Source organism: Pseudophryne corroboree, chromosome 12, assembly GCF_028390025.1.
Source record: "Pseudophryne corroboree isolate aPseCor3 chromosome 12, aPseCor3.hap2, whole genome shotgun sequence".
NCBI lineage: Eukaryota > Metazoa > Chordata > Amphibia > Anura > Myobatrachidae > Pseudophryne > Pseudophryne corroboree.
Genome location: NC_086455.1, coordinates 98,923,033 through 98,940,985, shown reverse-complemented (window position 1 = coordinate 98,940,985; position 17,953 = coordinate 98,923,033). Strand labels below are relative to the sequence as shown.

The 17,953-nt window shown below is 46.9% G+C and overlaps 1 protein-coding gene across 5 annotated transcripts in view; it reads right to left on the bottom strand.

The window, feature by feature from the left end:
- ARG2 (arginase 2) overlaps nucleotides 1-17,953 on the bottom strand; it is a 926,201-nt gene that overhangs the window by 422,098 nt on the left and 486,150 nt on the right. For 4 of the 5 annotated variants that reach the window (XR_010190474.1, XM_063947808.1, XM_063947805.1 and 1 more), the window contains one exon: nucleotides 15,862-15,966. The exons of the other annotated variant lie outside the window; for it this stretch is intronic. Coding sequence is in view for 3 of the 4 variants with exons in the window: in XM_063947808.1 (XP_063803878.1) it covers nucleotides 15,862-15,966 (105 nt within the window). In the remaining variant the exon portion in view is untranslated. The remainder of the gene's footprint in view (nucleotides 1-15,861; nucleotides 15,967-17,953) is intronic. 5 annotated transcript variants of the gene reach the window in all.

Genomic DNA, 17,953 nt, shown 5'->3' with positions numbered 1-17,953 from the left:
CTTGAGATGACCCCCTACCGCACCTGAGTCCGCTTGTACTGCCCCAGCGTCATGCTGCGGACTTGGCAGAAGCTGTGAAGGGCTTCTGTTCCTGGGAATGGGCTGCTTGCTGCAGTCTTCTTCCCGTTCCTCTACCCCTGGGCAGATATGACTGGCCTTTGCCCGCCTGCCCGTATGGGGACCAAAGGACTGAGACTGAAAAGACTGTGTCCTTTTCTGCTGAGATGTGACTCGGGGAACAAAAGGTGGATTTTTCAGCTGTTGCCATGGCCACCAGGTCCGATGGACCGCCCCTTTATACGGCAATACTTCCATGTGCCGTCTGGAATCTGCCTCACCTGACCACTGTCGTGTCTTCGTCTGGCAGATATGGACATCACATTTACTCTTGATGCCAGAATGCAAATATCCCTCTGCGCATCACGCATATATAGAAATGCATCCTTAAAATGCTCTATAGACAATAAAATCTTGTCCCTGTCAAGGGTATCAAAATTTTCAGTCAGGAAATCCGACCAAGCCCCCTCAGCGCTGCACATCCAGTCTGAGGCGATTGCTGGTCGTAGTATAACACCAGTATGTGTGTATATACTTCTTAGGCTATTTTTCAGCTTCCTATCAGCTGGCTCCTTGAGGGCGGCCGTATCTGGAGACGGTAACGCCACTCGTTTTTATAAGCGTGTGAGCGCCTTATCCACCCTAAGGTGTGTTTCCCAACTCGCCCTTACTTCTGGCGGGAAAGGGTATACCGCCCATAACTTTCTATCGGAGGAACCCCACGTATCATCACACACTTCATTTAATTTATCTGATTCAGGCAAAACTACAAGTAGTTTATTCACACCCTACAAAATACCCTTATTTGTGGTACTTGTAGTATCAGAAATATGTAACACCTCCTTCATGCCCTTAACATGTAACGTGTGGCCCTAAAGGAAAATACGTTTGTTTCTTCACCGTCGACACTGGAGTCAGTGTCCGTGAGGTAAATGGGCGTTTTTACAAGCCCCTGACGGTGTCTGAGACGCCTGGACAGGTACTAATTTGTTTGCCGGTCGTCTCATGTCGTCAACCGGCTCGCAGCGTGTTGACATGATCACGTAATTCCACAAGTAAGCCATCCATTCCGGTGTCGACTCCCTAGAGAGTGACATCACCATTACAGGCAATTTGCTCCGCCTCCTCACCAACATTTTCCTCATATATGTCGACACACACGTACCGACATACAGCACACACACAGGGAATGCTCTGATAGAGGACAGGACCCACTAGCCCTTTAGGGAGACAGAGGGAGAGTTTGCCAGCACACACCAAAATGCTATAATTATACAGGGACAACCTTTATAAAAGTGTTCCTCCCTTATAGCATTTAATATATATTTATATCGCCAAATCAGTGCCCCCCCTCTCTGTTTTAACCCTGTTTCTGTAGTGCAGTGCAGGGGAGAGCATGGGAGCCTTCCCCTCAGCCTTTCTGTGAGGGAAAATGGCGCTGTGTGCTGAGGAGAATAAGCTCCGCCCCCTTTTCGGCGGGCTTTTTCTCCCGGTTTTTAAGAACTGGCCTGGGTTAAAATACATACATATAGCCTTAATGGCTATATGTGATGTATTTATTTTGCCAATAAGGTACTTATATTGCTGCCCAGGGCGCCCCCAGCAGCGCCCTGCACCCTCCGTGACTAGGTCAGTGAGCCGTGTGACAACAATGGCGCACAGCTGCAGTGCTGTGCGCTACCTTCATGAAGACTGTGAAGTCTTCTGCCGCCTGTTTCCGGACCTCCGTTCTGCCGTCTTCTTCAGCGTCTGTAAGGGGGATCGGCGGCGCGGCTCCGGGACGAACCCCAGGCTGACCTGTGTTCCGACTCCCTCTGGAGCTCAGTGTCCAGTAGCCTAAGATCCCAATCCATCCTGCACGCAGGTGAGTTGGAGATCTCTCCCCTAAGTCCCTCGTTGCAGTGATCCTGTTGCCAGCAGGAATCACTGAATGAAACCTAAAAAAAAACTTTTCTAAACAGCTCTTTAAGAGAGCCACCTAGATTGCACCCTTCTCGGACGGGCACAAAAACCTAACTGAGGCTTGGAGGAGGGTCATAGGGGGAGGAGCCAGTACACACCATGTGACCTAAAAGCTTTTTTAGATGTGCCCTGTCTCCTGCGGAGCCCGCTATTCCCCATGGTCCTGACGGAGTCCCCAGCATCCACTAGGACGTTAGAGAAAAGGGAGTACCTCTAAGGTCTTTTTGGCGTCCAGGTCCACCTTCGAGTACCTCAATTACAGAATACGGGGAGCCAGGACTGACATAGTTGACGCCTTGGCCGCCAGCACACCCGCCTCAGAGGACACCTCTTGAATATAATAAAAGGCGGTGGTGATGTGAGACAGGTATTGTCTGATATATCCTCGGGCAGCTCTTCGTCTAATGCCTGAACCCATGCTTCAATACCTTTAGCAGCTCAGGAGGCAGCAATAGTGGGTCTATGTACAGCACCTGTCAGGGAGTAAATAGATTTCAGGTATCCCTCCACCAACTTATCTGTCGGTTCTTTCAGTAAAGTGACAGTGGTGACAGGCAGAGTGGATGGCATGAGAATCCACCGGCGGTGAATTTTCCCACTTGTTACGTAACTCTGCAGGGAGAGGCTAGCCCGCTAAGGCACATTTAGAGAGAGGGAATTTCTTCCCTGGATTAGACCAGGGTTCCTGCTTGATGTCCACCAAATGGTCAGAATGGGGTAACAGATTTTTAGCCACCTTCTGCTGTTTAAACATATCAGTTTTCTTGGTGACAGTAGTGGGTTCCTTATCATCAGTGATTTGTAGGATTTGCTTAATAGCAACCGCCAGAGCAGGGACGTCAATGCATTTTATAATCCTAGTCAGAAACGCCTGATTCAGTGTACCCACTCCTCTTCAGATGAAACATCTGAGAGATTTGTGGATTGTGAGGAGGAAGCAGCCCGCTTAGATGACCCAGCGACACGGGAATGACCTGGGGTAGATTTTTGTCTGACAAAGGAATGATTCAACTGCTGCAACTGGTTAGACAAGTTTTCCGCCAAAGGAGGATTATCCCTAGGGACTATTTGAGGCTGTAATGATACAGGTGGTCTTATAGGGGGCGTTAGGTGTTCCACAAGAGTACCCAGTAGGCTTGAGAACACAGCCCACGGTGGCTCCTGTTGGGATACAGAAGCTGCGGACTGACTAGAGGGTGCATAGACCATCATACACAGCTTCCCTCTCTGGTAAATCTTTGGTGCATGCTCTGCATGATGCAGGAGCGTTCACATACTTGCTGCCCTTTCTGTTAGACATTGCACAAAAATGCAACACAGAGCGGTTTAGTACGATGAAGCCAGACAGAGTATAATACCTGCAAATAAATCCGATAGTTTGTGACTGAGTACCCAGTACACAACACCTGCGAATAAATCCGGTATTATGTGACTGAGTACACAGTAGAATACACTTAATAGGTAAATACTGTGACGCACTATACAAATGACCCTGACGCACCTTGTCCCTTAGGGTACAGAATATAGTGATAGATCTCTGGGAAACACTGAAAGTGAAACCTCACAGCAGATACAGGCACACACAGTCACATTGGCAATGCAGATAATTATTATTATTATTATGACAATAAAACTGCACTGAACTAATATATGTACATATATATATATATATATATATATATATATAAAACACAACGCGGTCCTAGACCAGAGGTATATACAGTATATAAGAATACTTGTTTAAAATATTCTGTATTTGGTACAGTTTTTCTTAACTAATGCTGTCTGTATAGAGACGTAGAATACTCAAGTGTTTGTAAAGTCATAGCGCTGTAAACAGGGGCTTTACAAGGGAGACCTTGCCCTGCAGTCCCAGTGACCATCCTCAACTATACATGTAAGATGGTTCCCAGCGTCTCAGTCAGGGAGTGAGGGAGAGTGTGAGGAAGCTACAGGGCAGGAAAATCTGCAGTAGATGTCGACCTGGGCCGAGGAGGGGCTACAGGTCAAGCACCGACTCCCCTACGCTGGTCTTCCATCCCAGGTACTAGCGAGCCTTATAAAATGGGGCGTTAGTACACCCGACCTGTGCTCTATTCCCCTGGTGGTCTAGAGGGGTCCCTGCTTGGTGACCGTGTACACGCCAGCATCGTGGTCAATCTCCGTAGACCGTGACAGGAACGCAGTTTAATGGCGGGTCCCCCTGGGAGACCCTCTTACCTCCTCCCCGCAGCAGCCACACAAACCACGAGAGCATCTGCGACCATGTGCATAAAGCCGGAGCGTCTCCGCCGCAAGTACCCGGGAACAACCCGTGGGAGTATGCAACGCCGCTTGGGAGGTGATGGAGATGCAGCGCTGAATGTCACTCTGACATGTAACAACGTCTTCTTAAAAGCTTTCTTCAGGGCTGCCCAGCACAGCCCCCCTGTTAGGTGACCTGCTGCTACAGGCACCAACTCGAAACTGAGCTCACAGTGCCTGGAGGCTGGGTTAAAGAGGAGGCCCCAATGCATCCTGGGCCCGCCTAAAGCTTTAGCCTGTTGGTGCATCTGGATCAAGACCCACTCTACACCCCGATGTTTCCCTGTGGAACACAGTGTACCCTGCTGCAGAAATAATTCGTTTTTGCTGAATAACAGCTGTTAGTCTTTTTGTGCAAGTCGGATCGTTTTTGGGACATCAAGCAGCCGCTTCAAAGCAATAGATGACGGTGGAGCGCCTGTTTACGCAACCTAGCTGAGTACGGCGATGTGACTGCAATTGAATTGCAATCACTTCGTTGGGCGGCACTAAACATGCTGTGGCTTTGCCCTGTTCTGGTCGGCCCCCAATATGCATTTGCAAGCAGTTGCAGTTTTGCAAATTTAGCAAAACTGCAACTGATACTGAATTAGGCCATTAGCACGTGTTGGGTATGGGACGCTGACGGGCGGGATCCTGCCGGGCAACATACCGACGCCGTAATTATGGCCACTTAAATGCTGGCAGGGGTGAACACAATGAAGCCCCTTGCAGGCTTGCTGTGCTCGCCATGCTGTGAGCTCGGTGGCTCGCTGCGGTCACCACAGGTTCTATTACCACTCTATGGGCGTCGTGGACACCCACGAGTGGGAATAGCCCCTGTTAACCCGGGATTCCATCTGGTGGCATTGTCAGTGGTCGGGATTCCAGCATCGGTAACTTGACCGCTGGGATCCCGACTGCCGGCAATGTAACTACTGTACATCCAGTTAGCATATATGTATACTGCGAGTGAGCAGGCTGATCATATAGGAGGGGACATGGAGGAGGCTGTACGGAGGCGTGGAGGAGGTGGTACAGGGCGTGGTGACGTGATTGCATCATAGTAGTCCCGCCCCCCGCATTACAATGCCCACATTACCGCCATTGGAAAGCGGGCTAAAATGACACGATTTAACACGAATCGCGTCACCGCCCCGCCCCCTTCTTTGTTATGGATGCCGCTGTGACCGTGTTATGTGGCGAGCGGTGGAGTGCGGCGGAGGTTAGCACAATGCGGGAGACTTGCCCACTTCCCCGGGTTGACGGGAGTGCCACCCAATTTTTGGGAGCCTCCCGGAATTTAGGCAAGCATGCTACAGTACAATGCAAAATACAGTATCATACTGCACTGCTAGCCAAATAACAATAGCACACCACAATGCCAGCCATATTACAGTGTCACCCTTACACAATATCTCATCTGACGACTAGAGATGTGCACCGGAAATTTTTCGGGTTTTGTGTTTTGGTTTTGGATTCGGTTCCGCGGCCGTGTTTTGGATTCGGATGCGTTTTGGCAAAACCTCCCTGAAAATTTTTTGGCGGATTTTTTGTCGGATTCAGGTGTGTTTTGGATCCGGTGTTTAAAAAAAAAAAAAAAAACCTCAAAAACAGCTTAAATCATAGAATTTGGGGGTCATTTTGATCCCATAGTATTATTAACCTCAATAACCATAATTTCCACTAATTTACAGTCTATTCTGAACACCTCACAATGTTATTTTTAGTCCTAAAATTTGCACCGAGGTCGCTGGATGACTAAGCTAAGCGACCCAAGTGGCCGGCACAAACACCTGGTCCATCTAGGAGTGGCATTGCAGTGGCAGACAGGATGGCACTTAAAAAAAATTGGCCCCAAACATCACATGATGCAAAAATAAATTAAAGAAAAAAGAGGTGCAAGATGGAATTGCCCTTGGGCCCTCCCACCCACCCTTATGTTGTATAAACAGGACATGCACACTTTAACAAACCCATCATTTCAGCGACAGGGTCTGCCACACGACTGTGGCTGAAATGACTGGTTGGTTTGGGCCCCACCAAAAAAGAAGCAATCACTCTCTCCTTGCACAAACTGGCTCTACAGAGGCAAGATATCCACCTCCTCCTCATCATCATCCGATTCCTCACCCCTTTCACGGTGTACATCCCGCTCCTCACAGATTATTATTACACACTGGAGGATGGGGGGGGGGGCAACTTAGGTAAAATAAAGCCAGTTTGTGCAAGGGCCTCCAAATTGCCTCTTTTTCCTGCCAGTATACGTACGGACTGTCTGACGTGCCTACTTGGATGCGGTCACTCATATAATCCTCCATCGTTCTTTCAATGGTGACAGAATCATATGCAGTGACAGTAGACGACATGTCAGTAATCGTTGGTAGGTCCTTCAGTCCGGACCAGATGTCAGCACTCGCTCCAGACTGCCCTGCATCACCGCCAGCGGGTGGGCTTGGAATTCTTAGCCTTTAATTCGCAGCCCCAGTTGTGGGAGAATGTGAAGGAGGAGCTGTTGACGGGTCACATTCCTCTTGACTTGACAATTTTCTCACCAGCAGGTCTTTGAACCTCTGCAGACTTGTGTCTGCCGGAAAGAGAGATACAAAGTAGGTTTTAAATCAACTTTTGCCAGAGCACTTGCCAAAATGTAGTGCTCTGATTTCAACAGATTGACCAACCGTGAATCCTGGTTAAGCGAATTAATTGCTCCATCCACGAGTCCCACATGCCTAGCGGAATAGCTCAGTTTTAGCTCCTCCTTTAATCTCTCCAGCTTCTTCTGCAAAAGCCTGATGAGGGGAATGACCTGACTCAGGCTGGCAGTGTCTGAACTGATTTCACGTGTGGCAAATTCAAAGGGTTGCAGAACCTTGCTCAATGTTGAAATCATTCTCCACTGCGCTTGAGTCAGGTGCATTCCCCCTCCTTTGCCTATATCGTAGGTAGCTGTATAGGCTTGAATAGCCTTTTGCTGCTCCTACTTCCTCTGAAGCATATAGAGGGTTGAATTCCACCTCGTTACAACCTCTTGCTTCAGATGATGGCGGGGCAGGTTCAGGAGTGTTTGCTGGTGCTCCAGTCTTCGGCATGCGGTGGCTGAATGCCGAAAGTGGCCCGCAATTCTTCGGGCCACTGACAGCATCTCTTGCACGCCCCTGACGTTTTTTTTTAAATTCTGCACCACCAAATTCAATGTATGTGCAAAACATGGGACGTGCTGGAATTTGCCCACATGTAATGCACGCCCAATATTGGAGGCGTTGTCCGATGTCACAAATCCCCAGGAGAGTCCAATTGGGGTAAGCCATTCTGCGACGATGTTCCTCAGTTTCCGTGAGAGGTTGTCAGCTGTGTGCCTCTTATGGAAAGCGGTGATACAAAGCGTAGCCTGCCTAGGAACGAGTTGGTGTTTGCGAGATGCTGCTACTGGTGCCGCCACTGCTGTTCTTTCTGCGGGAGGCAATACATCTACCCAGTGGGCTGTCACAGTCATATAGTCCTGAGTCTGACCTGCTCCACTTGTCCACATGTCCGTGGTTAAGTGGACATTGGGTACAACTGCATTTTTTAGGACACTGGTGACTCTTTCTCTGATGTCTGTGTACATTCTTGGTATCGCCTGCCTAGAGAAATGGAACCTAGATGGTATTTGGTACCGGGGACACAGTGCCTCAAGCAATTCTCTAGTTCCCTGTGAATTAACGATGGATACCGGACACACGTTTAACACCACCGAAGCTGCCAAGACGTGAGTTATCCGCTTTGCAGCAGGATGACTGCTGTGATATTTCATCTTCCTCGCAAAGGACTGTTGGACAGTCAATTGCTTACTGTAAGTAGTACAAGTGGGCTTCCGACTTCCCCTCTGGGATGACGATCGACTCCCAGCAGCAAAAACAGCAGCACCAGCAGCAGTAGGCATTACACTCAAGGATGCATCCGAGGAATCCCAGGCAGGAGAGGACTCGTCAGACTTGCCAGTGACATGGCCTGCAGAACGATTGGCTTTCCTGTCTAAGGAGGAAATTGACACTGAGGGAGTTGGTGGTGTGGTTTGAAGGAGCTTGAATACAAGAGGAAGGGATTTAGTTGTCAGTGGACTGCTTCCGCTGTCACCCAAAGTTTTTGAACTTGTCAATGACTTCTGATGAATGCGTTCCAGGTGACGTATAAGGGAGGATGTTCCTAGGTGGTTAACGTCCTTACCCCTACTTATTACAGCTTGACAAAGGCAACACACGGTTTGACACCTGTTGTCCGCATTTCTGTTAAAATAATTCCACACCGAAGAGGTGTTTTTTTTTTGTAATTTGACCAGGCATGTCAATGGCCATATTCATCCTACGGGCAACAGGTGTCTCCCCGGGTGCCTGACTTAAACAAACCACCTCACCATCAGAATCCTCCTTGTCAATTTCCTCTTCAGCGCCAGCAACACCCATATCCTCATCCTGGTGTACTTCAACAGTGACATCTTCAATTTGACTAAAAGGAACTGGACTGCTGGTGCTCCTTCCAGCACTTGCAGGGGGCGTGCAAATGGTGGAAGGTGCCACCTTTTCCCGTCCAGTGTTGGTAAGGTCAGGCATCGCAACCGACACAATTGGACTCTCCTTGGGGATTTGTGATTTAGAAGAACGCACAGTTCTTTGCAGTGCTTTTGCCAGCTTAAGTCTTTTTATTTTTTTAGTGGCGGGATGAGTGCTTCCATCCTCATGTGAAGCTGATCCACTAGTCATGAGGAACATAGGAGAGGGCATATTGGCAGGAGAGGGCACCGTGTCATAAATGGCATATTGGCAAGTTTACGCTTCTCCTCATACGATTTTAATTTTGATTTTTGGGTCATTTTACTGAACTTTAGTTTTTTGGATTTTGCAAGCTCTCTACTATGACATTGGGCATCAGCCTTGGCAGACGACGTTGATAGCATTTCATCGTCTCGGCCATGACTAGTGGCAGCAGCTTCAGCACGAGGTGAAAGTGGATCTTGATCTTTCCCTATTTTACCATCCACATTTTTGTTCTCCATCTTTTAATGTGTGGAATTATATGCCAGTAATATATCAATAGCAATGGCCTACTGTACTGTACTGCTATATATATATATACTTGTGGTCAGCAAAATTCTGCACTGTCCTCCTACTATATACTGCGCACAACTACAATGCAGCACAGATATGGATAGTATACTTGACGACACAGAGGTAGAGCAATGGACTACTGTACCGTACTGCTATATATATATACTGGTGATCAGCAAAATTCTGCACTGTCCTCCTACTATATACTGCGCACAAATACAATGCAGCACAGATATGGATAGTATACTTGACGACACAGAGGTAGAGCAATGGACTACTGTACCTTACTGCTATATATATATACTGGTGGTCAGCAAAATTCTGCACTGTCCTCCTACTATATACTGCGCACAACTACAATGCAGCACAGATATGGATAGTATACTTGACGACACAGAGGTAGAGCAATGGACTACTGTACCATACTGCTATTATATATATATATATATATATATATATATATAGGAGCGGTAAAACAAACAGCGGCACTCTGGGTCTTAAGCATTAAAAGTGTATTGAAATCACTTCATAGATCTATGAAGTGATTTCAATACACTTTTAATGCTTAAGACCCCGAGTGCCGCTGTTTGTTTTACCGCTCCTGTCTTACTTATTGATATCAGAGGGCACCAGGGCATGTTAATTTACCAATAGTGGGAGTGCCGGTCCATGCTAGAACTCTCTCTCTCTCTCTCTCTCTCTCTCTCTCTCTCTCTATATATATATATATATATATATATATACTGGTGGTCAGCAAAATTCTGCACTGTCCTCCTACTATATACTGCGCACAACTACAATGCAGCACAGATAAGGATAGGATTCTTGATGACACAGAGGTAGAGCAATGGACTACTGTACCGTACTGCTATATATATATATATATATATATATACCACTTTGCAACCCGGCACTCAAAGGGACAGCGACACCTCTGGATAACTAGCTGGGGTGCCCTCCATGAGACGATGAATCCCAATATAACCAAAAGAAAGAGGCGGCACTCCCAGCGTTTTTCAATAGTGCAAAAAGTTTATAGTCACGAACGACGTTTCGGGGGATCTCACCCCGTCATCAGGATAACAGTGCAATATACATGAACACACATTTATACTTACATGCTGCCCGTGTCTTTCCTGACGCCGGCTGCAGCCCACGGACGCCCGCACCGACTTCCGGATCCAGGGCCCTGACGTCACCGGAACCCGCGAGGTCACGTGAGCCCACACCAGGCAGTCTGGAGGAAACGAACAGCAGGAGTTTACATGTTACCATAGTGACAAAAACAAAACCAGTGAGCATAAGATGTGAGGTAACAAGCCCCACAATGAAACAGTGTAAAACAACAATCAATTAGGATAAAATTACATAGTGATAACAAACTACATGATGAAGCACAAACTGTGAGCTGTAAAAACAATAAATCTTAAAACTGAATAATAATAGATCCGGAACATACCATAACTGTATGCGTTGTGCGACTATATTCATAACCCATTAAAGAGTAATATCACATGATTAACTACTTGTAATGTGTGCTGACTACTAAGTTATAACAACAATGGGGTACATGAATAAAATGTCAGGCGAGCTGGATAAAAATGATCTTGTGCAAATAAGCAGAAATGCAGAATAAAATCTACACTTAGTTAAAAGGCAATGGACATTATTACGATGGTTAAACTTATTTAAATGAACGCAGACAAACTTAACGATTCATTCAGTCCCCTGGGGTTCACGGTCTCAAGGGTATAAATCCACCAGGCCTCTAATTGTAATAGCTTCTTTCCCCTGTCGCCTCCTCGCAGAGACTTGGGTACCTGTGCAATCATTCTATATCTTAATGCCGCCAGACTGTGTCTAGCCTGCGCGAAGTGCCTGGCCACAGCTTGATCGCTGGTGCCAGACACCAATGCTGCCCTGATGGCAGTTCTGTGTTGGGCAATCCTCTCCTTGAATTGCCTTTCTGTCTTGCCCACGTAGTGCAATCCACACGGGCAAGACAGAAGATACACCACAAACTTCGAGGTACAGGATAAGGCTGGCTTGATAAAGAATACCTTCCCAGAGAATGGGTGATTAAACTTATCACCTACAATCAGTGCACTGCACGTCGTGCACCCTGTGCATCTAAAACACCCTCCTTTCCTAGATAAGAAATGCTGCTGTTTAGGTGGCCCCATCCCCGTTATGTCTGTGCGGACCACACGATCTTTGATGTTGGGACCTCTGGTAAAACTAGGTAGGAGCCGTGAATTATGCAGTGATGGTAATTCAGGCTCCGAGTTAATGATGGGCCAGAGCTGTTTGGCCCTTTTGCAGGTATATTTACTTTTGCTGGTATACCGATTGACCCAAGGGACTGATGACTTGGCTTCTGTGCTTGGTTCTTTTTGTTTCAATAATGTAGGGCGATCCAATGACAGAGCCCTCATTTTGGCCTGTTTAAGCAATTTCTGTGGATATCCTCGTTCAAGGAATTTAGAGGCCATTTTGTCAATTTGAACCTCTCTATCCTTAACATCACTGGAAATCCGACAGGCTCTAATAAATTGGGAAAAAGGTAAACTGTCAATGGTCGCAACAGGATGAAAACTATTGTGTTGTAGGAGGGTGTTGCGGTCTGTGGGTTTTACAAACAGACTGGTACGTAGACGTCCCTCGACAATACTAATGTCTACATCAAGAAAATGTACCCTCTCAGTACTGGGTGCACGACGTGCAGTGCACTGATTGTAGGTGATAAGTTTAATCACCCATTCTCTGGGAAGGTATTCTTTATCAAGCCAGCCTTATCCTGTACCTCGAAGTTTGTGGTGTATCTTCTGTCTTGCCCGTGTGGATTGCACTACGTGGGCAAGACAGAAAGGCAATTCAAGGAGAGGATTGCCCAACACAGAACTGCCATCAGGGCAGCATTGGTGTCTGGCACCAGCGATCAAGCTGTGGCCAGGCACTTCGCGCAGGCTAGACACAGTCTGGCGGCATTAAGATATAGAATGATTGCACAGGTACCCAAGTCTCTGCGAGGAGGCGACAGGGGAAAGAAGCTATTACAATTAGAGGCCTGGTGGATTTATACCCTTGAGACCGTGAACCCCAGGGGACTGAATGAATCGTTAAGTTTGTCTGCGTTCATTTAAATAAGTTTAACCATCGTAATAATGTCCATTGCCTTTTAACTAAGTGTAGATTTTATTCTGCATTTCTGCTTATTTGCACAAGATCATTTTTATCCAGCTCGCCTGACATTTTATTCATGTACCCCATTGTTGTTATAACTTAGTAGTCAGCACACATTACAAGTAGTTAATCATGTGATATTACTCTTTAATGGGTTATGAATATAGTCGCACAACGCATACAGTTATGGTATGTTCCGGATCTATTATTATTCAGTTTTAAGATTTATTGTTTTTACAGCTCACAGTTTGTGCTTCATCATGTAGTTTGTTATCACTATGTAATTTTATCCTAATTGATTGTTGTTTTACACTGTTTCATTGTGGGGCTTGTTACCTCACATCTTATGCTCACTGGTTTTGTTTTTGTCACTATGGTAACATGTAAACTCCTGCTGTTCGTTTCCTCCAGACTGCCTGGTGTGGGCTCACGTGACCTCGCGGGTTCCGGTGACGTCAGGGCCCTGGATCCGGAAGTCGGTGCGGGCGTCCGTGGGCTGCAGCCGGCGTCAGGAAAGACACGGGCAGCATGTAAGTATAAATGTGTGTTCATGTATATTGCACTGTTATCCTGATGACGGGGTGAGATCCCCCGAAACGTCGTTCGTGACTATAAACTTTTTGCACTATTGAAAAACGCTGGGAGTGCCGCCTCTTTCTTTTGGTTATATATATATATATATATATATATATATATATATATACTGGTGGTCAGCAAAATTCTGCACTGTCCTCCTACAATGCAGCACAGATATGGAGCGTTTTCAGGCAGAGAACGTAGATATTTGCCGCACACTAAGCACAGACATTTGTAGCACACTGAGCACAGATATTTGCAGCACACTGAGCACAGATATTTGCAGCACACTGAACACAGAAACTGAGAGAACGCAGCCACGTCCTCTCGCTATCATCTCCAAAGCACGAGTGAAAATGGCGGCGATGCGCGGCTCCTTATATAGAATACGCATCTCGCGAGAATACGACAGCGGATGATGACTTCCGGGCGCGCTCGGGTTTACCGAGCAAGGCGAGAAGATCCGAGGCTGCCTCGGAACCGTGTAAAATAGGTGAAGTTCGGGGGGGTTCAGATCTCGAGGAACCGAACCCGCTCATCTCTACTGACGACACAGCCTGCACCTTATTGTATGTCACACAATGTTAAAAAAACACACAGTAACCTTCTTAGCCCTGGTTCTATCCATGGATTCAACTAATCAGGGGTGGATTGGCATGGAAAATCAGCCCAGGAAATTTTTGGGAGCAACTCTACTGGGGGTGGAGTCTGTGTTGAGGGGAGGTGGATAGTATTTGTGCCAGTGTGAGGGGGGGGGGGGGGGGGTGTATTAGTGTTCATTATAGCACCCTGCACCCAATCAGTGAGGAGGACATATTTTATTTCTTAAGGACAGCATTTTATACGTTATGTATCGCTACAGCCCTTTAGTAATACAATATGCCCTCCTCACTGATTAGGTGTAGGGTGCTAGAATGAACATTAGGTAGGATGGGCAGTACATTCCTGGAGCCAGGGGAGGGGAGTGGGAGGGTGAGTTGTGTATGTCACTGGGCTGGTGGGGTACTGTATGTCTAGGGTGTGTGTGTGTGTGTGTGTGTGTGTGTGTGTGTGGGGGGGGGGGGGGGGGGGTAAGAGATGTCCTGGTTACCAGGGGGTAGGGTGAGTTATGGGTATGTTTCAGAGGTGGAGGTGGTGGTTAGGGTGGGTGCTGTACTGTGAGGATATTGGGTAGTCTAGTGCCTCTCCCCCCCAGAATCAGTGCCAGGAGCAAGAGCTCCACACACGCCACCACCTCTTTAGGCAGGCTAGTAATAATAGCAGTGAGGAGCAGGGGGCAGGATGGGAGTAGTAGTGCAGAGCAGTGGGCAGGGTGGTAGTAGTAGTGGGAAGCAAGAGGCAGAATGGGAGTAGTAGTGGGAAGCAACCTTGGAAAAGTAGTCATCAGGAAGGATGGGTGTAGTAGTAGGAGGGGTAGAGTGATATGTAGGAGGGACAGAGAGAGAGAGAGACAAGGGAGAGTGGGACTGAAAGGGGAGGGGTAAGTGATACAGAGGAATAAAATCTGCTGTAGCTACATTAGATAATAAAATAATATCCATTTTCAGTGTGTGTCACAGGGTCACAACACCTGCCAGCTTGCTCCCTGCACAGCGTGCATGGCCTTCATTGAGTAGGAGCGGGTCCCACAGCATGCTTCCACCACAGTGTAGTGGGGGGAGGTGCCTCTAGTGAGGAAGGTAAAGGCTGTGCGGTTGTGGCCATGCAGGCTGTGCCGCACCACTGCTGCTGTATAGCCCAGTTAACTGAGATCTCCAGTCCTCACATCCACTTCTGTTGTGGCCTCTGCCTTCCAAGATCCGTTCCCTAAGTAGAACACAGTACAGGAACGTGCGGTGAGCTAAATGGCTGAGGAGGCACTGGCTATTACCAGAGCCAGATTTATACACAATATATGAGCCAAAGCATACATCTGGTCATTATACACAGGTGCAGCAGTATAAACTCTTGGAAATTTGGTGAGTTTTGATCAGAGATTGGTGGAAAAGAAAGACTTTTTACTCCACAGTTTTGGCTATAAAAATTATTAGAATAATGCAAAGAAGATATGTCAAACAAATTCTTTGTATTTTTCATATACTTTATACAGTCAAAACTCTGGCACAAATGTTAGTATGACAGGAAAGGCTCTGCCTCATCTGCCTCACCGCACCACATGTCACTGCCACAGTCTGTGACAGCAGGTCCTGGTGCTGTCCCTGTCTGACAGTGGGCTGCGGTGCTGTCCCTGTCTGACAGTGGGCTGCGGTGCTGTCACTGTCTGACAGCGGGCTTCAGTTAGTAATGAGAGAGGGGTCTGGGGCAGTAGCAGTTTGGCCTAACAGGAAGTACACCGGAATCCCACTTAGCCATTCTGCCCCTACAATTAATTGACAATATGTTGTTATTTATATGCTGGGCAATATTGTTTTAGATTGTGTAATTATTATTATATAGTACATTTTATCTTTTATATGTGGAATATGTAGTTTATTTGGTTAATCAGGGATAAATTTAGTAAGGTGGGAGTTTTTTTTAGAACTGGTGATGTTGCTCATAGCAACCAATCAGATTCTACTGTAGATGCATGAGAATTTGAAATCGGCTTTTCAGAAAAAGTTTAAAATGTGATTTCATTGATTTTAAACATGATATTCCATTTACATAGAATTTAGCTTCAAGCATTCCATAAAATAAGTCCATCTCAACCACAATCATTCATTGACAGCAATACCTTCCCAATAGCTGATCAAACGTTTTTTCCATGACTTTCTGTATTCCAAAGCAATCAATCTGTCTCATTGAATGGTATGTGATATCATATTTCTTCAGAATAAACCTGAAATTATACATTTAAAACATACTCAGAACATGTTATTCCAGGCAGATGAAGAATTAATAATCATATATTAAAAAAACCCTGCTGTCTTAATAAATCTGTGTGATTTACAATGAAACAAGCTTAAAATATGATTTTGGTACCTACCGGTAAATCCTTTTCTCGTAGTCTGTAGAGGATGCTGGGGTCCACATTAGTACCATGGGGTATAGACGGGTCCACCAGGAGCCATTGGCACTTTAAGAGTTTGAGAGTGTGGGCTGGCTCCTCCCTCTATGCCCCACCTACCAGACTCAGTGTAGAAACTGTGCCCGAGGAGACAACATACTTCGAGAGAAGGACTTAACAAAGATAGTGGTGAGATTCATACTAGCTCACACATACAAGTCACGTCAAGAAAACTAGCTTGAACAACTCAGCAACAGCTGAACATTACTTGCCAAGTAACAATGCAGTACTCAACTAAACGAAGTTGTACTGAAACAAATAACAATTGCAGGAAAACGAAGCGCTGGGCGGGCGCCCAGCATCCTTTCCGTACTACGAGAAATTTTCCTATTTTCTCTTACATCCTAGAGGATGCTTGGGTCCGCATTAGTACCATGGGGATGTACCAAAGCTCCCAGAACGGGAGGGAGAGCACGGAGGCTCCTGCAGAACTGATTGACTGAACTTCAAATCATCAGAGGCCAAAGTATCGAACTTGCAATACTTTGCAAACGTGTTCGACCCAGACCAAGTTGCAGCTCGGCAAAGTTGCACTGCCGAGACCCCCCGGGCAGCAGCCCAGGAAGATCCCACCTTATGAGTAGAGTGGGCCTTAACAGATTTTGGACACGGCAGTCCTGCCATAGAATAAGCGTGCTGGGATAGTGAACCTAATCCAGCGAGAAATAGTCTGCTTAGAAGCAGGACACCCAATTTTCTTGGGATCATAGAGGACAAACAGAGAGTCCGACTTCCTGTGACGAGAAGTTCTCTTCAGAGCCCTCACGACATCCAAGGACTTTGAAGTAATTGAGGAGTCAGTAGCCACTGGCACCACAATAGGTTGGTTGATATGAAATGCCGACACAACCTTCGGAAGAAACTGCTGACGAGTCCTCTATCTTCGTGGAAGATCAAGTAAGGGCTTTTACAGGATCAAGTAAGGGCTTTTACAGGATAAAGCCCCAAGCTCGGACACACGTCTAGCAGAAGCTAAGGCCAACAAAGTGACCGCCTTCCATGTAAGAAATTTGAGCTCCACCTCCTGTAGAGGCTCAAACAAATCCGACTGGAGGAACTGCAACACCACGTTAAGGTCCCATGGCGCCGTAGGCAGTACAAAGTGAGGTTGGATATGCAGAACTCCCTTCAAAAAGGTCTGAACCTCAGGGAGGGCAGCCAATTGCTTCTGAAAGAAAATGGATAGAGCTGAAATCTGGACCTTCACAGATCCCAACCTCAGACCCATATCCACTCCTGCTTGCAGGAAGAGGAGGAAATGTCCCAGTTGAAAGTCCACCGCAGAAAACTTCTTGGACTCACACCAAGAAATATATTTCTTCCAAATACAATGGTAATGTTTTGACATTATCCCTTTCCTAGCCTGTATGAGGGTAGGAATCACCTTCTTCAGAATGCCCTTCCGACCAAGAATCAGGCGCTCAACTTCCATGCCGTCCAACGTAGCCGCGGTAAGGCTACCTTGATAGGCGAACAGCCCCGCTGCAGCAGGTCCTCCCGAAGAGGACGAGGCCTCAGCTCTTCTAGCAGTAGATTCAGAAGGTCCGCATACCAAGCCCTTCTTGGCCAGTCCGGGGCAATGAGGATCGCTTGAACCCTTGTTCTCCTTATGAGCTTTAGGATTCTTGAGATGAGTGTGAGTGGAGGAAACATGTACACTGACTGGAACACCCACGGAGACACCAGGGCATCCACTGCCACTGCCTGTGGGTCCCTCAACCTGGAACAATAACGCCAAAGCTTCTTGTTGAGACGAGAA